Below are 20,888 nucleotides of genomic sequence, written 5' to 3' on the forward strand. Positions count from 1 at the left end.
ACAATGATGTGTAAAGAAGCTGGCCTACAAGTTCTAGTAATTAAGTGTTTGGAAATAGAGAGGATAATACATATCTTGATCTGTTTGTCTATTGTATGGTATTTAAAATGATCCATTACTGTGTATATGGGAAAGTGCTTATTTACTGAATAAGGTAGTCAAGTCACTGAAAAAATCTCTACACATCTAGTCATCACATTTAGTGGCCTTAAACTGAATACAAAATAGCTAAAACCACCCTGAAGGCAGCAAGATTTGGGGTTTTATTCCGGTTTGCATTTTTCCAGCCCGTGGTGAAGCTGTTCTTGTTCATCTTTGCTTGATATAATGGACTTCTGGCCATGTAGTGACCCCAGCAGACTTCTCTAGTTCTGCCACCAGTGCAAGAAGTCTGTTCCAAGACCTTTTTTTTTATTTCTTAAACTAAACTGATAGTGCTGAAATGCAACAGATCAAAAGTAGTAATGAAATACTAATCACACATCTAATAAAACTTCATTCATTGTGTTTATTCTACTTCTTTATAATCAACCTTTTTTAATATATCTTAAGAACTCATTAATAGATATTGAAAACAAAGACTATAGTTCAGAGATGAAGGTCTGAAGCTCTGTGTGACTTCTGATACATAGAGATGGTTTACTCAGTGATGACAGGAGCCTGGGGTAAGGTCACTGTGGGTCAGTGGTTTTGTCTTTTTTATCACTTTGTTCCTGATACCAAGTTGTGTTAAGAGAAATGTGGCAGGTTGTGGTTTATGGTTGTGATTAAACTGTTTCTGTATTCAAACAAACATTAAATTCAGCATAGTATTTTGCACAGAAACTGACAGTTGTAATTGTACAAAGATTTGAAATTGCAAATGAAAGAGATTTAGTGCTAAAACACTCATCTGTATGACTGGGTTTCAGTGATAAGCTTTATTTCATAGCAGAATTCCATTGTGCAGGCTCTTTTTGAATGCTGAATACTATTTGTAAATCACAATTCTAACTTTCTGGAGCAAGTCCCCACTTTTCTCCTTTTTTTTTTTTCCCTTGAACACTTGTGTCAGTTTCCTGGCAGCCTCTTTCCTTAGTGTATCTTATGGTTGAAAAATATTATTTATTCTTATGCATTATGGAACATTTCTAGGAAATAACTTGTGGTTCTGTTGGCATGGATAAAAGACTTCTACTCAAATGGCAGTTTTAACTTCTGAATTTCTGTTAGTTGCAGCCATTCTTCAAACCTGCCAGTGGAAAGTGATGCTTGTTGTAAACGGATTTGCAGTTAAGTACTGAGAGGCTGTAGTGCATCTCTGAGAACCTCTGCTTAGTTATTTCTTCCTCTCACCCTTAAAAGGTAGTTATTTCTTACTAGCCTTAAAACCCTTTTCAGCCATGTGGTCTCACTGCATTCAGACTAGTAATGTGTCTCCATAGAACTTAAAAACAGGGAATCAGTCCTGATACAGCTTGGACACTGAGGTTTCAGCCACATGTTTTAGTATTAAAATTGAACCCTATGGAGTAAGGCAAAGTAATTTATTGTTCTTATTATGTTTGGCTTAGAATAGGAGGACAAAGCTGTGAAGTGCTAATCTTTTTTAGTTTAAAAGAATTTAGTAGATTAAATACTCTTAATGATCTTAGCAGATAGGAAGAAAACCCCTACTTCAGTCTGTGTTGTTGCACTGTGTTATATTGCATTCATTGCAAAAACCAAGTCTGCAACCCCCTGTGGGGGAAAAATCTGAGCACTTGGGAATAGTGAGTAAAGTATAGACACAAAGTTAATATTGTGATATATATTAACTATAGTGATTTTAGGCTTCTAGTGTATTAGGATCACTCTGTGTTCTGGTGGTCAGCTATGTAATGTTTAGGATTGAAGGATGCAGTATGATTATAATCAGATTGTTGGTGTCTCACTGTAGAAGTTAAGAATGTTAAGACAGTACAGGCTTCCTGTATGAATGTAATACAGGAAAATGATGGAGTATTCATTCACAAACCTAAAAATAGATTCAAGTCAAGTTATGAAGTGTGGCTGGACTCATCCCCCTATCAATTAGAGTGTAAAAATTGTCTTTAAATGTGTTAAAGCATATCAATAAAAGCTATCTATCTTGTTTAATTGCTCCAAGTGATCTGTTCTCAGCCTTCTCAGCTACAATGCTTGTAATATTTAATGATCTTTGTCATTTAGTTAGCATGTCTTTTCAAAGTTCAGTATATCCACTTCAAAATCTGAAGTGCATGTTTTATATTCTTCCCTCAGTATTGCAAATCCATTAAACTTCTTGAAATTACAGTCTTAGATCTAGATACTGCATTTAATATAGTGGGCCTTCCATGGAGACAAGTAAGTGACATTACTTATTCCTGTGATGTTAATTTCATCTCTAAAATCTGCCATTATTAGATTAATCCATTTTTGTTGTCCTGTGTTACTGAATTTATGCTGAAGTAATTATCTGCCAAAAAAAAAAATCCTACACCAAAGTCTTTTTTGGACCCTTTCTCTTTCAACCAGTCTGTTGTTGTGCAGATGTTAAACTTGACTTCTTGGATTCTGTATGCAGAAAGGCAGATGGATAAAACTTTGAGTAGGTACATGGGTGTAAGCCCAGACCCTTCATTTCTCCTTGTAGCAGTAGCTTCTCCCCTTTTGAATGTACCAGCTCCTTTTCATTTAAGAAATCACTTCTCAGAGAAGTAGCATTGTAGAATTTTTCAAAATATTACATGCTGTTTGATCCAAAAGCATGCAGTTACTCTGTCATTAGGGCAGCTTACCTGACATTTCATCATAGGATCAACATCAAGCTCACTTGCTTCTGTCACCTGCTTAGTTTAGTACTTCAGTTGTTTGTAGTTTTAGTTTTCTATTAATAAAAGCACAAAAATAAATATTTGTAGGCCATACCATGTGTGTGTTATGGTTTAAGAAACCTCAGTTGTAAGTTAGTAATCTAATCATGATTCAGATTATTAGCACTTTGACTGTCTGTTGTTGGTCCACCAAACGATGGCATGCACTCTTCCATACAACCAGCAAATTACCTGATTTTGCTTAACCACTTTGGTGGTTCTATTACCAATTCAAACTTGTGAAGTGGTGTCTGAATGTACCTGTCTGCAGCACAAATATCAATCCCTACATGCAAAGGGGAAATCTGGTGATTTAGCTGTAGTACATTCTGTATTGCAGTCCCTCACTTTACTTTCTTTAGTATTACTTTAGCAAAACTTACTTATGCAGAGTACATGCTCTTTCATACTTTAATAAATATCTTGATCATTCTTCTTTGTGATTGATTAATTAAAAGGAAGGATTTCCTTAATTTTTTTTTTATCATTAAATGTATTTATATAAAAGTTTGCATTTTTCAATGCAAACTTGTGGAGGAAAAGAACACAGAAGAATTTGCCTGTGTAACAACTATGATACGTCCTAATAAAAAACAGACTTCAGGGAAAATGAGTGATGTATGGTAAAGATTCAAAGTAATTATACCTACTTCAACAAAGTCAAGTTGTTGTGCCCTCTACATATTTCATGTTTTCAATGAGTTCTTAATATCAAAGTATCTGGGATGAAATCTTTGTTTAACTGGGAGAATTCAGGCATTCTGCATCTACCTATGGCATGGTGGTGTGGTGCTATCATCATTGAAATGCCCTGTGGTTCTATGCAAGGTGATTGTACTAGAGCAGGAGTTGGAGGACAAGCAGAGTAATCTGCAGCACTGGTGCTTGGTGGCATTTTAGGTAAAGGAATTACTAGCAAACCAATGCAATTAGTTTATATACTGAATATGTTTCTGTCTTTTTTTGGAGTGAATCAGGACCCAGTTAGCAAGCAGTCCAACTACTTTCCTCACATTTGCGCATAGCTCTCTGCAACCCATAAAAATCTCTTTCATGTTCCTTCAGCCAGGCTCTGGCAATCCCCAAACAAAATCTGGCAGTGTTATGTAGATTATTTTTCTGTTGGTTTAGCCAGAGTGCATAATAGCCACCACTTAACATGAGTCAGGAGTCATGCTCTATGGGAAGCTTCTTGCCTGAACTGAGTGCTCTGGCAATCATGGGATATTATTCAAGTTATACTTACATTCTGATCCTGCTTTTCATATTAGAATTTTACTGACAAAATAACCCAGATTTTGATGGGTTTGTGTCCATCTGTTCAGAGCGCTGTTTCAGCAGTTGTAGTTTCCACATCTAGTGAAGATCCTAATGATCCAGAACTCTTGTTTTGTTAAGTATTAAAAAGGATTCAAACCCTTAGTCATCATGAACATTTTTGTGACCTTTAAACATGTACTGTTAGGTTCATGCTTGGTGTGGTGCTATGGCAAGTTACGTTCTCTTTGTGTGTGTGGAATGCCATAGTAGTTACATTTATGTGAATAGGTCACTGGTTTTGTTGCTCCATACTACCAGCTCCAAGAGGGAAAAAATCAACAGTGTTTTACTGTTGGTGTGTTCCCCAGTCTCCCATTTTACAATCTCAGAATTAATTTCAGACTTCAGTTTTAATTTTAGCTTTTCCTTGCTGGTTAATGAATAGAAATGAAAATAAGTTCTGTGTAATTGCCCAACAGATGAATCAGCTTTTAACTGAATATAGATCGTAGACAGATGAGCCTCTGATGTTGAAATGTAGCTTACATGAATTACCCTCTTCTCCCATCTGTAGTGTGAAGTGTACTTGGAAGCTCTGTTTGTTAAGACAAACATAATAGAGGTAATTCTAGGAGCAGAATGCACACAAATCTGGAAGAAATGAGAAATGTTGGATAAAGTGTTAAACGTGTACATTCAGCAGTAGAAGTTTAGGTCAGATCTCTCAGTGATTGTTTTTCTTTTCAAAAGTAGTCAGAATTTTCTCTTCATGAGCATAGGAGAGAATATGGAACTTGGCAGTAAAGTATAGCTTCAGCTTCAGAAGTCTGCTATTTTCTGCTATAGAACTTTAAATGCGACATGAGATCATGATCTGTGTACTTCATCTGTTGTGATTCTGAGGGAAATTGGAGTCCTGTCCTGCAGTGACATATGCCTGTAATGGAACACTGGCACTGTCTTGAACCTCAGCCTTGTAGCAAGAGGTCTGTTCAGTCACAGTTTCTTTTGTTCTGCAGTTCTGTTATATTCTCTTTAATTGGCTCCTGGAGTTGCTGCTTGTTCACTGTGGCAGATTTCTGCATAGTATTTACTTGGTAAAAGTTCCTGTCGTGCCATTCACAGGCAGGTGAAGTGGTATCAATTTTCTGAACAGGCAAGGATTTTCTTTGCTCCTATTTTTAACTGCTAATGCCCTGACTATTTCCAAAGTGAAAAAGAACTAAAAGTGGTTTGAAATAATGGTTTCTCATTCTTCCATTTTCAGTTTCTATTTCAATTAGATGAGGCCTCAGAAATCAAGTACACAGCATTTGAGCTAGGAAAATATGAGAACATGTACATGGACAAAGTTTATCTTTTCAGATATCTGCCCTTGACTTGGAAGGAATTCAGTTTCCCGGAAGGGATGGGAGAAACTGTAAGATAAATTTGGAGTTAGGTGCTGCAACAAATACAGTTCTGAATGTCTGGATCTGAGTTCCACGTCCCTGCTGCAGAGTAGAAACCAGATCCCTGTGTTAGGCTCTTGTTTTCTATAGGGAACAGGGAGAATTGTCCATTTCTAAACAGCATATAGGTGAAACCTAAGGCTTCCCCCCTTTCTTCTTGTAGGTATTTTGCATCAAGACTGTAAAGGTACATCTCTATCCATTTTGTTACCCTATCTAGAAACTAATTCCTGAAAGCAAGTATTTTTACTAATTTTCAAATAATAGAACAGAGCAAAAGTTTCTGGTTTAAGAAGACATCCTGAAATATAGATCAGTACCACGAAAAACAGCAGACCAGTCAATTTCTCTTCTTTTTGTGAGATCTCAATGAGCAAGAAAACTTAAACAGTGGAGACTCAATGTATGCCTTCCTCATTTGGTACAAAATTTATAATGTAGTCATGAAATTTGCCATGTAAATTAACTTCACTAACTGCTACATATTTATTGCTTATATTGTAAAATTTTTGTACTTTGTATGGAGAGCAATAACATGAATTCATAGGGGAGGGGGCGATGTTACAGTTTCAATAACAAAAAATAATAATGCAGTATCCCTGTATTTACTTTATTCCGTAAAATAGAAAGGAGCAAACCAAAGGAACACAATGCTTTTATTTGGAGGACTCTGCCAATAATACTTGCTGTGCAAAGATACAAATTGATCTTAGTTTTTTATTTTTCAGGATCAACAGATTGCATATGCTATTCAACTGTTGGCATTTCTGATCCAGTAACTTCAGCTCTTCATATTATTGTAGGTAGGTGGTCAGAGTTTGCTGTTTTGTTATGAAAATATATGGAAGTAGCCCAAAATACTATTTTCATTTAATTCTTTCTTTATGTCTGTGAAATACAATCTGAACCAATGGCTGAGTTGAAATATAAAGGTTTTTTTCTGGGATTTAAGTCTCTGATTTGAAATGCAGGGGGTTAAAAAGTAATTGCTTTCTCTACAGTAATTTGTTGTTTTCAAAGGATCATAATATTTCAAGAATGTTGCGCTAAGGTTTTCATGAATTCAGTGATTCTTTTAAAAATACTAAAATGCAATAAGCAGCATCAGTTGTTGGACTATATCTCTCTCTGTATCTATGTATGTCTTAGAGAAAGCTTTGAGAAATGCATGTACACGTAAATAGTGGTATTTAGTGCTAGTTGTCCAATTGTCCTGGGCAATTCAATATTCCCTTGCCAAGTTAGACTTGCAATACCTCCTGGTATCATTACTGAGTGTCTAACAGCTGCAGTTTTAGGATCTGGTGTGGCAAAATTTTGCACATGTGCTTCTCTTACTAAACTGTGGTTAACTCTGTTCAGCACCTGTGGAGTTAAGGCCTTTGGACTAAGATTGGAAAGATGTGGCCTTGCTAGATCATAGTATTTTAGTTGTTTTATTAAGTCCTAGAATCACAGAATGGGTCAGGTTAGAAGGGACCACAGTGAATCTGGTGCAACGTCCCTGTGAAACAAAAAAAACCCCCTCCAAATACCAAAATACCAAAGAAGCAAAAAAACCCCACCCCTACAACTCCCACCATCACTCCAAAGCTTGCATGAGGAGGACATCAGAGAAGGGGTGTACTCTTTGTTCTTAGTGATTTCCAGGACTTGACTGGTAAGCCCTGAGTAACCTGATCTGACCTCATACCTGAACCTGATTTGAGTGGAAGGTTTAATGAGAAGCCTCCAAAGGTTCCTTCCAGCTTCAGGTATCCTCTGACAGTGTGACATAGAGGTTTAAGTAATACCCAGGAGATGTACAGGAGATACTGCATCCATCTGCTTAGGGAAGGGGGCTGTCAAGCACTGACACAGGGTGCCAGTACTTAGAAGACAATGTAGACGTGGCACTTAGGGGCATGGTTTAATAGTGGCCTTGAGAGGGCTAGGTTAACATTTGGATTTGATGATCTCAAAGGCCTTCTCCAATCTAAATAGTTCTTCAGCTCTATCCCCTTCTACTGCTACAGGGTAAAAGACTGTAAATTCTTCATCATCCATTTTCAGTATACTGAGCCCTTTCTTCTCACTTTGTATTTAATGCTTTTAAAGTATGAGATTTAAATTAGAATTAAAAAGTGTATTTCCTTTTCTTTGTGTGTAAGAAGTACATGCATTTATGACACATATTGACATAAGTGCAATATGAATTTTTCATTTTTAATGACTTTGCAATGTTAAAGTTACCATCATGCTTGCAGCTGCAAATAAAATAAGGCTTGACAGACCCTTGCTCTTCTGATCTTCCTAGGTGACTGTCAGCCTCTGGATGTCTCTTCTGTACATCACAACAACACGTTTTTGAAATACTCTGTGTCATTGCTGGGTTATGGTTTTTATGGAGATATATTAAAAGATAGTGAAAAGAAGCGGTGGATGGGTCCAATGAGATATGACTACTCAGGTAATCTTTTAATTACTTCATTCTTTTTGTCAGCTTGTAAACATATTGGAGTAGTTGGTCTGCTCTCTCCAAACGAACCTTCTTTGAGCCTTGTAAACATCAGAAACAGACTAAACCTGATTTTAAACTCCTTGTAGCACTTTGGATCACATTACATAAAGCTCTGTGACTTTGGGGTTAACATTGATAGTGGGCTCAGTAAAGTTGTGCTGAATATGTGCCACCTATTGAAAATGCCTAAAAAGTTATAAGTTCTCAGTCCTAATAATTTTGATGCTCTCTTTAGTCACTTAAAGATAGGTAGGCACTCCTCTGTCTTGAACATTCAGCAGATGGAATGAATTGTCACTGATTAGAGAGAGATGAGTGATCTAGTCTTGTTACCTAATACTTGGATAAATCCTATGCTACTGGAAAGCATCTTTTGCCATGTTTGATTTATCTCGTGTTAGGGAAAGAAGATGCATGAGGAGAGTTTTAGTGCACGCCAATTTTAAGATTCAGCAGTGATATATAGCTAAATTTTTAGTTGTTTTTTAAAGCTGTCAAGTGAAATAATGGCACTTCTGATAAATGTTAAAACACTGGAGTGGTGCTGTGGTATTTTCATGTTCCTTACAGTTGAAAACATCGTGAGAAAAAGAGTTCTGAGCTTGAGGAGGTTTTGCAGTCCTTAGAGAATGAAAGAGATGAGAAATCAAGGAAGGTATGCAGAAATGATTGTTATGTGGATTTATAATGGCTTAATGCTGCATAATGCCTTTTTATGTAGGCTTCAAGACTTTTCTTTCTCATCATTATTATGAAGGAACAATTGCTTATCAGCCAGCAAAACACACGCATGGATCTCCACGAGATAAAGAGAGCTGCAGAATGGGGTAGGCTAATGTTTATCTCTCAGTATTTGGTGTGAACTATTTGTAAAGGCCTGTACATAAATAGAGGTTACAGAACTGTTGGTTTTAATATGAAAACACTTACTCTGAAAGAGATAAGCTTGTAAAAACAATTATTGACTCATTAAAAAGAACACCTCATTTTATCAGGTCATTAAACAAAAATGTAATAAAATTTTGTTAGCTGGTTCTCTCTACCCTCAATTTTAAGTGTAGGAAAATACAACAGCACAGGACCCAGTTACAATATGCTGAGGATACTATGCTGTGTTACTACTAAGGAGAAAAATCTTGATGTCTTGTAGCTTCTACAAATGGAAATAATTCAGAAATTCTCAAGTGTTCACATTGTAACTGTATCTATTTCAGTAGTTGTTTTAGTGCTGTAAGAAATGCTGGTGTATACTCTAGTATGTCTTCTTCTTCTTTATATATGGATTTAGCTATCAGAGATAAAGTACTTGTCACAGCACAAAACAGCACAGCAGGATACAGAGGAGCCACAAACTTTGTCCAGAAAGAATAAGACTGCTAGTCTTACTCTGCACAGCTAGTGCTGTGATACACTAGAGATCAGGCTCTAGTATCAGGTGGAGCAACTCTCCTCATCTATCAGGTGCCCTGATGCAGGGGAGGCTCCAGAGCGTAAAAAGTTGTCCTCCAGGTCTCTGGAATGGAGTAAGGGATGCCTGGTGCCTCACAGGGGATTTTTTCTTCCTGTTAACTGCTGGAAGGGCAATAGGGCTGGGCACAAGCAATTTAGGAGAATCCTGGAGTGTGGTAGTGAGACTGATCATGCAGGTGATTGACAGGATGGCTAGAACAATTGCTCTACTGGTCTTGTTACAGAAGATAATAAATGGGGATGTGATGATTGAGGGAAGTTTTGGCAGTGGTGACTGTGAGATTATAGAGCTTTAACTTTTGAGAGAAATAAAAGAGACAAAATGTAGAATTGCAGCCCTGGACTTTGGTTTATTTGGAGATCTTGGCAAGATTCCTTGGGAGACTGTCCTGGAGTGCAAAGAGGCGTAGGAGAGTTAGCTGGTACCTCCTCAAAGTTCAAAAATAGTCCATTCTTATACTCAGTAACTTGATTAACCAGGAGAGGAAAGCAATTTGGATGAACAAGGAACTGAGTAGTAAAGACAAGGTGAAAGTGGAAGAGGTTACTTTGGAAGAACACAAAAGACATTGCTTAAACATGTAGGGATGAAATTGAGAAAGCCAAAGCTCAGGCAGAGTTGAAATCAGTGAGGGATGTTGCTTCTTATGAAGGGATTATTTAAATATACTGATCATAGCAAAAGGCTGAAGGAACTGTGGGCTTGCTGCTTAATGGCATGGGAACATCGTGATAAGATACATCAAAAAGGCTGCAGAGGTACTCCTTTACCCCATTTTTCACTAATGTAGTCTCACCCCGGGCCACACAGGTCCCCAGGCTCCTGGGTGAAGGGGAAACTGTGGATGTTACATACCTTGACTTTAGCAAGACCTTTGGTCCTGCTTGCTGCAGTATTCTTAAAACTGAGTAGATGAGGTATGGACGAGGTAAGTGGGTGGGTGAGAAACTGGCTGGACTACTAGAAAAGTTGTGAATGCCAAGTCTGGCTGGCAGCCAATTACTAGTGCTGTCCCTAGTACTGTGCAACATCCTTATTAATGACTGGGACAGTCTCAGGGTGTGTTCTCAGCAGCTTTGTGGATGATACCAGATTGGGAGGTGTGGTTTATCTTGAAAGTCAGGGCTGCTATTCAGAGAGATCTTCGTGGGCTGAAGAAATGGCTGATAGGAATCTCCTCAAGTTCAGAAGATGTAGATGTCCTGTACATGGGGTGGAATTGTCCCATGCAAGAGTGTTGACTGGGCACTGACTGGATGGAAGGCAGCACTGCAAAACATAACTTCAGAGTCCTGGTGAGCAATGGCTGTACCTGAGTTAGCAGTATGTCCTTGCAGCAAGGAAACCCCACCTTATGCTGAGTTTTCTAAGCAGGAGGGAAGTCAACGGGTCAGGAATGATTCTTCCCCTGCACTCAGCACTTGTGAGATGGACTGTCTCCAGTATGTCAGTGTCTTTCACTGTTAGAGCAGTCATATGTTGGAACAAGGTGCCCAGAGGTCTGTGGGCTTTACCCTCACAAATCCTCCAAACTCAGCTGAATAAGACACTGAACATCCTGATCCTGGAAGACCAACTTTGAGCTGTCCTGTGAGACCACCTTTGATCACATCAAAGATACCTTCTAACCTGTGTGATCTTGTGGCTCTCTGCTGCTGTTACCTCTGACATCGAGTAATCTTTAGAACTGTATTTAAATAACTGCACTGCCTGCAGGGCTGTGATGATCCATGCCCCATGAGGATTGTCAGTGCTGTGGTGCATCTTGTGATAGGGGAAGATCTTGTAATGACTGGGTAAAATAAAAAAGTTGAAATGAATAATAGTGGAGGTCTTTCAGAAATTGAATGGTATTTTTATTTTCAGATGTTACATTTGCAAGAAAAGTGAGAAACAGCTGGCAGAACAGACCAAGGAACATGGATTAAAGCATGAAGGTAATTTGTCAAAAAAAGTAAAATGTGATCATATTGCACACATTATTGTATTTCAGAAGATACCAGTTCAAGTGTGCATGTGTTTTGGTTTTTTAAACACTCTGAGTTACCTGATTGGTTCCTTCAGTTTACAGAAAACGCATGTGCCACTGCCCCCCTGTACTCAGCACTGGTGAGGCTGTGAGGCCACACCTTGAATCCTATGTTCAGTTTTGGACCCCTCACTTTAAGAAGGACATTGAGGTGCTGAAACATGTCCAGAGAGGGGCAACAGAACTGGGCAAGGGTCTGGAGCACAAGTCCTGTGAGGAGCAGCTGTGGGAGCTGGGGGTGTTTAGCCTGGAGAAAAGGAGACTCAAGGGAGACCTCATCAGGCTCTACAGCTGCCTGAAGGGAAGGTGTAGCCTTGTGGGGTTCTCTCTCTTCTTCCAGGTTATGAGGAAATTACCTCAAATTATGCCAGGGAAGGTTTAGTTTTGATATTAGGAGAAATCTCTTCACAGAAAGGGTTGTCAAGCATTGGAAAAGGCTGACCATGGAAGTGGGGTCCTGGAAGAGTTCAGAAGACATGGATGTGGCACTTGGGCAGATATAGCTTAGTGGTGCTAAATTGACATTTGGACTCTGATTTTGGAGGTCTTTTCCAAACAAAATAATTCTATGATACTATGATTCTAAGTAGGTGAAAAACATGTAAGGTATCTTCTACACCCAACCTCAAAAAATTCTGGTAAAATTATACTAATTACTTGTATATTTCAGTGTGTTTAGATTCTTTTCTTTAGGAAAATTAATATTCTGTGAGCTAGGACAATGGGTTTTTCTGAGAAGGACTGAATGGATAAATTGTGAAGTGTCATAGAAGGAAGCAGTTCATTAAGATAACTTTTAGAATACATCAGGATTTAAAAATTGTTAGCACAAATGTCATCCTACTATGAGGCTGTGAACTTGGGCAACTAGTGGCTGATCTAGTGAACGTTAGTATTTCTGTACAACATCCCAGCAATACTCACAATAAATAATAAATGAGTTTTCTGTCCTCTTTGTCTACTCTATCCTTATTCTCTTTTTTATCTGCATTCAAACCCCTCTGCACACTTGTGTAGGGTTTTTCCTAATGGTCATAACTTTTCTTTCCTCTTGTTTAAACAACTGTTCATTAATTCTGTTCAGTCATTCCCTTAGTTGTATCTCTTTATATCTGGCTCATAAATCCTAGTGGGAAGAAGTACTGGTATTGCTAGGCTTGTGGTCTTGCTAGAGAAAGTTACATAGATTCACTTGAGTTTTGTCTCCAGCTTTGGTTCATCATCTTAGATAAACCCCTCTTGAAGAGCAAGGCAGGCTTCCTGTGGGTGCTTCTTTCTGTCTTTACTCTGTTTTTATTTCTTCTTTTAGAGCCTAGTGAATATAATTTTAATTTTCTTGATGAGCATTTGGTCCTTATGACCTAGACTGCCTTACAATTGCAGGATTTTTGCACTGTGACTATGCCAGGTTCTAGGCATTGGTTAGCAAAAAGATCTTCATGCTGTGGAGATTCGCTGGTGGCATAAAGATTTCTGTGCAACTTAAATTCCTGTTATACATGTTTAGTGCTTTCATCCTAGCTGCTGCTTTCAGATCTTTGATACAGTCAGGAGATAGTAAAATCAGAATATTTCTTTGGTTATTTTAATCCATGCCCAGATTCAGCTGAAGAATTTTTTATAGTGTATAAATAATGCATATAAATAATAATATAAATATGACTAGGTTTTTTTGTAAGAAAAAAATTGCCTTTTCAGAAATTACTGTAGTTAGAAATTGCCAGCCTTTTTTCTTTTGTTTGTCAGGGTTTTATTTGCATTTTTTTCATGTTTGTGTGTTGTTTGTTGTTTGGGTTTTTTTGTTGTTTTTTTTGTTGTTTTGTTTTTGTTGTTTTTTTGTTTGTTTGTTTTGTTTATTGTTGTTGCTTGGCTGGTTTGGTTTTAAATCTGCCTTTTTGTTATCTTTCATCCAGTAAAGGAGCTACTAGAAAGCTACAGGTTAGTTAGCAATCAAGACATTTTTAGCCAACGCTGCAGATGACATTAGGCAGCTGATTATGACACTGTTTGCTTCATTCCATTCTGCTTCTGGTAGCTGGCTTTCTTTGCAGACCAGTCTCTTATCCATGCAGTACTGGTATGGAAACAATATAATCAGCTGCTTTTGATTCACAATAGAAAGGACTTTGAATCTCCAATTCAGATAAGCTTTTCACTCAGCAGGATGTCTTGGCTGACTCTTTCACTGTGCCTACTAGGTTTGTGTGTAATTCAGATGAGTTTGGAAGGATGCTTGATTGGTTGTTGCCAAACATATTTCTGTGTACTGTGCAGGAGTCTCTGTGCATGTGCTGAGTAAATGTTGAGTGTCAGTGTTTTAAGCTGATTTCAGCATCTTTCAGTGTGTGTACACAATAGGCCATTGAAATGAGTGCCACTTATGCACTCCCTGCTTATGACTGCCCTACTGTAGGATATTTTGAGGAAATAATTTGTGCTGTTATAGTGATAGACACTGAAAAATTCATTTAAATGTGTTCATTTAAAATGTGATTGATACCCTGACTTTATTCTCACTTTGAACAGTGAAGGTGGTGTTGAGATTTATGCCAGATGCATTTATACCAGATACCAAATACATGATGAGATACAGATACAAATACAAATACAGATACAAACCATCTATTACAGTAACATGAATAAGCATTTTAACTTAAGTAATTTGAGACTTATGTACTACAGTGAGCATACTTAGAATGTTAATACATATCTAGACACACTGATAAATAAATGACTAATGCTTCTCAGAGAAACAGAAGAAGGATTTATCAGTCAAGGGAGATGTTTCCATTTTGTTGTTTGTGTATCAGAAAATGCCTGTTGTTTCCAGTTCCAGTAGTTTATGTTGTGTTCAGTTACCTTCATCTCAGAACAGGGTCTTGTCATTTGCCTGCAGCCTGAACAGTCATTCTATAGTCTGACATTTAACTCTGTCTCATCTCTCTTAAGATGCACATTTTGAATCTGATTTAAATTACTTATTTTGGTAATGTCACATTTGAAAGCAACATAAAAAGATCAGCAGTAAAGCAAGCAATACTAAAAAGCACTGTAGCAAATGAAGCAAAAATGTTGAATTTAAAAGCTGTGGTTTTTTTCTTGCTGTTTCTGATTTGTTTCTCAGGAAGTAGAGGAGATAGTCTAGATGGAGAAATTATAAGAAAGCTTTTTGTTTTCTTTACGTTTTTTTGTCACGTTGTAAACGTACATGTTTTTTCCTGGAAAACTATTTTTCTTGGTTCTGTTACTGGAGAGTGGATAGTAAGAAGTTTCAGTGAATTCCAGGAAACAAGAGAAGTTCAAAGCTACAAAATATTTTGGAAACAATGCATCATAGACTTCAGGTTCAAAATAACCTAGACAATTGTAATACTGATTCTCTAAAGTAAATGTCAAGCTCCTAGAACTGAGTCTGTAAGGAATATCAGAATGTCAGGACATAGCATAAACATCATCTGTAATCCCATCAGAAAAGCAAATCACTGTAAGTTAACCAAAATGTGGGGAACTGAATAATGTTAGATGTTCGAGTCCATACCAGTTAACATTCCTCAAAATCTCTACTTTGTTTACATAAACAAACCTAAGCATTTTCTTGTTCACTTCTTAATTTTATCCCTCATGGCACTTCACTCTTAGACAGGCACTCCAGTCTTAGAACAACATGCATGTCCATAGTCTTCTGCAGTCATTACTTCTGTGGAAAAGTTCATTTGAAATGAGTCCACTTACATTGGTAGGAGAAAAACAGTGTTATGGCTGCTTTTTGGCTTTTTTCTTACTGTGATAAGGAAGATAATTATGTGTAATCTAGAAACAAGAAAGGCATTTTTTTATGTATTTATATCCCTATTCAAGAAAATACAGTTCAGGCAACAATTCTGCATTGCCTGCCAATGCTTCTTTGTTCTAGAAAATTCCTCTGCTTCCTGGTAGTATCAATGCCAGCACACATTTAAACTCAGTCTAGATGTAATCTCCAACAGAGTTTCAAGGTATTGAAAAGAGGCTTGGTGCTGTTTTCCCGAAATCTCTGGAGATTTGCACACAGGAACATTGAACTGTTAATAGTTCCTAATCTTGGGACATTTGGGGTTAGAGTGGAAGCAGACTTCTGATGTGCTGCCTCCTGGTCCTTGCTGCACCCTGAGTCATCCCTTCCCTTTGACTTTTTAAAAATATTAAATTGCTGCATTGAGGCAGAAGAGGAATAATGCTTTAGAAACCAAATACTAAACTACAATCTTTGCATCACTGTTTATTTAAGATTAACAAGTTGAAGAGCAGAAATGGAATTTTAAAAAATTAATCCTGCTGAACTTTCACACTGCAAGAGTTGTAATTTTTCTCTGTCTTTTCCCTTCCTATGGCTTTGCAGGTTTACCCAAATAGCACTGATTCTGAATTTGCAGAATGCATATGGCACAACAGGCAGGCAGTTATGGGAGATAGTCACAGTCTGAAGGGAGAAACAAATTGAAAATATAATTTTTAAATGTAGTTTATTTCAAATATTTATTGACAGTACACAAATATACTCGGGAAGACTCTTAAGTTGCCACTGATTGCTTTTTAGTGTTCTTGTGAGTGGATCAAATGATTGCCTCTTTATTTATGCCTTTCAGAAGGTGAAGAAGAATGGAAGGTTATAAAAGGGAAATTTCTTGCCATCAATGCTGTAAATATGAGCTGTGCCTGTCCACGAAGTCCAAAAGGTCTTTCACCAGCAGCTCATTTGGCAGATGGTTCAGCAGACCTCATTCTGGTTCGGAAATGCTCCAGATTTGATTTTCTACGGTATCTTGTGAGACACACAAACCAGGATGATCAGGTGGGTATTCCTTTTGACAGTGAATTATCCAGAGTCCATCAAAGGTGTAAATATTGGTATTCTTGAGGACAGAAATAATATCTATTAAGCAGGTTTGTATGTTTTTTTAAAAAATTACACATTTTGGGTGATGCAATATCAGTATGTGTACCATGAAAAAGAAAAAGCAGCTCAAAAGATTATGCCAAAGTCAACTCCTTGGCCATAGCATTCTAACAAAATTCCACTTTTGCCAACTGAATTCAGTTTTGTAACATTTTCCATGTATTTGCTGTTTGGACAGTATTTAAAGTTACTTTGTCACAACTGTGCCCTCATGTAGTTGTCATGAAAAACTGCTCACAGCATGAAAAACTACTCACAGCATGAATAGCTGAGGTAGATGTGATGAAGAATAATAAATCACTTTTGTGAACTGTATAAAAATGTGATTTAGAAGAAAGTTACCAGAACTGCAATTTGATTGTAAACTGCAGGGTTTTAGCAGTATTTTGCTACATATAAGTGACCAGGTTATGAGCTTTATGCATTCAGCTTCAGAATGATTTCTTGCATGAGTTGTAGCTGTCAGGTGGGAAGATTCATCACTGCTTTGGATCATAATATCTCTTGAAACAGAGCTATGACTGTGACTACAAATATTTAATATTTGTCACAATGTGATATTAACATCTTCTGGAAATTATCTGAGCAGTGGACTAATGTAATAGCTAGTGCAGAAAAGCAGTAACAGATCCCACATGTCTATGATACTAGTCTCCTTCCACTGTGAAGGAATTGCTATGGATTCTTTCTCCTTTATTTCCACACTGTCAATGTGTCCGTATTTATCCTTCCCACTGTTCTCATTCTCTTTCCTTCACTCCTTCTCACTCACTGATCCCTTGATATTTTCAATCATTTGAAGCCATCCCTGGCTACCTTTCAAATTGTCTGTAACATTTATCAAGGGACAACATTCTGCTTAGGCTTGAGACATGAGAGCTCAGGTGCTCTCCGCATAGACCCAGGTGACAATGCAGCCATGGATACCCACATTTGCATCTGAGCAGTTTTGACTGGCACAGTTTAGTGAGGTCCTTTGGGTCCGGGAGCCACTTCCAAGCATAGAGTTTGATGACTTCACAGTTCATTTATGGTTAAAAGCTGAGGGGACTTAGCTAAGATGTAGAAGGTCTCTCCATCTCTGCTTTTTCTGGTTGTCGTAGCCATTTCCTTTCCAGTGCTTCCCATTTCTCTCTGGGATATGCTGGTTTTGCAGTGGAGATTAAATTAAGGGTTGTTCATGTGTCCTTAGCTCTGATGAGTGTCTACCATAAAAACACTTCTTGGGAAACCTTTCTTGAAAATTTTAGGAAATGTGGGGAAAAAAGGAAGAAAAGGGTGACTGTACATCAGTACAGACTGGTTTGTGAGCTAAACCTTTTTCATGTTTGCTTCCCTGCCATCCACTTCCCATAGACACACACAGACACACTCCATGGTGTTTGCTAAATGACCTGTCTGTATTCCATACAGCTTGCTGGACTCGGTTTTTAGAGCAGTCTTCTAATTTACTTGCTTTTTCTAGCAGAATTAACTAATTGCAATTTTTTTTTACTGTACTAATATTATCCTCTATTCTTATTTTCATGTACCCCCCAGCTCTGTGGTTTGATCACAGAGGCTGAGGGCAGGCTTGAGAGGCAAAGGGCTCACACTGCCATGGAATTCTTGCCTTCAGGGCATTCTTCCAAGTGCAAAAGCAGAAGACTTTCAGAAAAGCCTATATGTCTTAAGGACTGTACTTAACAGATCCTAAGGATAGTGCAAAGATATAATCCAAACCTTTCCGACTTGGTGTTGCAATCTGGCCCAAGCATACAAAAGCAAAGAAAACTAAGGCTCTGTGAATAAAAGGGATTGAACACAGCAAGGTTCAAAATACACCCCAAAACTTGATTAAAACCAAACGAGGCTAGATGTTGATACCAGAAAATTGATATATTGGAGAGGAGAGACAAAGTAGAAACATTTCACCCTTCCGTGGATTTGCTTCCCTCCACCTGGTCTTCATGGTGGTGAGGGTAGCCTGCCAAAAAGCATAGAATCCAGTGGATTAATACCCATTTGGGCAGGTGAGAACACCCAGGTGCCTCCCCCGAAGAGGGGGCACGTTTGACACTGTCCCGTGCAAGACTGGATCTGTTGCATCATGTGCAGTGCTGTGGTGCAGGGTCCGGGGACCCCTTTGAGGGTGTTGTTGGGCCATGACACACCTCTGCTGTCCCTGCTGAGCATCCCTTGGATGTGCCTTCCCCAGGGCTCCTCTGCCCTGCGGAGGGTGGGCTTCGGTGCTTCTGGCCAGAGGCTTGTTCACAGCACACCCAGATGCTTTCCTCCCCACCCTGTGATGTGTGGGACTGTTGGAGCCTGGCAGCTGATAACCCCAGGGCTGTGGTGTCTTCCCCCCCAAAGATGCTGGGTTTAACCCTCCTGTGAGTGTATTCTGCTCCCCCAGGCCAGACCTGAGTCTGTCTCCATCAGCTTGCAGTCCAGGGTCCCAGTCAGGAGGTGAGCTCAGGGTGGGATGGTCCTCCATGCAGCTTTTGTAATACAGTTTTGATATAATAAGCACTACACAGTGACCAGTGAGAAGTAAGGCTTCATTTTGGCTTTATTGTTTTTGACTTGTGCAGTTTTTCAAAACCAAATATCACTTTATGCCTCAGGGAAGTTTCTCTAGAAAATTGGAATGGACAGACTTTCCTTGAGTACAAAATGCTGTATGCTGAGTTGCTTTACACAGAAAATGTATTTAATTATAATTTTATAATTGCCTTTTTTTTTTTGTAGTTTGACTTTCCATTTGTAGATGTTTATCGAGTGAAGTGTTTTCAATTTACATCAAAGCTTTCAGAAGACAATGAAAGCAATGTCATGGACATAGGAAAGAAACGTTTTGGCCAGTTCTGCAGAGATCATCCAGCCTGTTGCTGTAATATTGTTAATAGCACCTGGAACTGTGATGGAGAAACTCTGGATAGTTCAGCAATTGAAGTGAGGTAAGCTTCTATTTTTCTGTCTATACAGCAGAACACATTAAGCCTTCTTGTTGATTATAAAGATGCTTATAAAGACATCCCAAAAAGATGCCTGTGCATAGCAAATTTCAGTCTTCTGATAATAAACCTAAATATTTTTGTTACTATTTTGAATCCTTTCCAGAGAATACTGCAGCCATGTAAGTTGTAAATGATCACTCTAAGTGAGAGGGATGGCATACTCACTTCTTAGGAAGTGGTATTATGTGTTTAAAGTGCTGAAAGTGAAGATGGTGTTGGAAAGATTCTTTTTACATGTGTGGAATGCCTCATTACTCTGAGCAATAGCTTTTCCTATTTAGCTTAAGTAAGCATCTTTGTCTCACAGAAAAACTGAGTATGTCCCATACTTTGTGGGTTTTTTTTTTGCACAGAGCAGTCTTATCTCCAGTGTTCACATATGGAGAAAGAATTTTGCAGTTGTGGAAATAATCAAATTAGAAAAGAATTTTGTGAAGTTTGAAAGGGGTTTTTTTTGTTTGTTTGTTTGGGCTTGTTGTTTATTTGGTTGTTTTTTTGTTTGGATTAGTTTAGGTTCCTTGTTTTGTTTATTGTTTTTAGAACAAAGGGAACTAAACCCACACAAGTGTGTTGCATTAGAATATAATCATTTAGCAGTCCAAATGTGAGTTTTATGAATTCTGTATATCATAAAAAGTTGTCTCGTCTAAGTGCCCATAGAACTTCTTGTGTGGATAAGGGGAGTAAAAGGGGACACATGAAAGCATCCAGCCCTCTTAGTGGGGGAGGATTGTATCTAAAATGAGGTCATGGTTTCTGTAGTCAGGAGTAAGAAACTTTTTCCAGCTGTTTGAAATTAATGGATTATTAGAATTAAATTATTAGAATTAAATATGTGGTACCCATTTATTTCTTATGTATTTCTGTATTTTTCAGGGTTCACTGCCAGTTAATGAAGCTGTTTGCAAGGGGAATTGAGGAAAACTCTAAAGATGAAGCTGCCTACAGCCAGAGTAGCATTGAACAATTATTATAGACATTGTTCCTCCAATGGGGAGAAGAAAAATTAAAAGCTCAAGGAAATTGAGTAAATATGCATTTTAGTCAAATTGACAAGTATTTTAAACTTCTAGATTTTATTTTTATGGCTTCACTATAATTTTAGACATCTTACTGCATTGTGTATTTTTTTTTTAAAAAACCATTGTAATTATTCAAAAATATCTTGGAGCAATGTAATCTGTTATGTTAGAAAAGATGGCATTGGCCTATATCTGTGTATTCATGATGACTGATAAATTCTCTGTGCTTTTGTAGAGAGCTAATTTAGTAGTTGTGTTGCAATAATATATAAATGTTACATGAAACATTGGACTTCCCACCAAGAAATTTTCAGTGTCTGAGAAGACATTTTCTCCTGGGAGTGTTATGTAGTTGTGTGTGGCAT

The 20,888-nt window shown here is 37.9% G+C and overlaps 1 protein-coding gene across 1 annotated transcript in view; it reads left to right on the forward strand.

Annotated features, from left to right (window-relative positions):
* Positions 1-20,630, forward strand: part of CERK (ceramide kinase) — a 40,179-nt gene extending 19,549 nt beyond the window's left edge. Inside the window, exons 7-13 of the mRNA XM_062490777.1 lie at positions 6,295-6,369; positions 7,863-8,015; positions 8,788-8,893; positions 11,404-11,474; positions 16,192-16,397; positions 19,233-19,441; positions 20,378-20,630. Of these exons, the coding sequence (XP_062346761.1) occupies positions 6,295-6,369; positions 7,863-8,015; positions 8,788-8,893; positions 11,404-11,474; positions 16,192-16,397; positions 19,233-19,441; positions 20,378-20,477 (920 nt within the window). The 3' untranslated portion in view covers positions 20,478-20,630. The remainder of the gene's footprint in view (positions 1-6,294; positions 6,370-7,862; positions 8,016-8,787; positions 8,894-11,403; positions 11,475-16,191; positions 16,398-19,232; positions 19,442-20,377) is intronic.
* The last annotated feature ends 258 nt before the right edge of the window (positions 20,631-20,888 follow it).

This window comes from Cinclus cinclus, chromosome 4 (genome assembly GCF_963662255.1).
Source record: "Cinclus cinclus chromosome 4, bCinCin1.1, whole genome shotgun sequence".
NCBI classification, from domain to species: domain Eukaryota; kingdom Metazoa; phylum Chordata; class Aves; order Passeriformes; family Cinclidae; genus Cinclus; species Cinclus cinclus.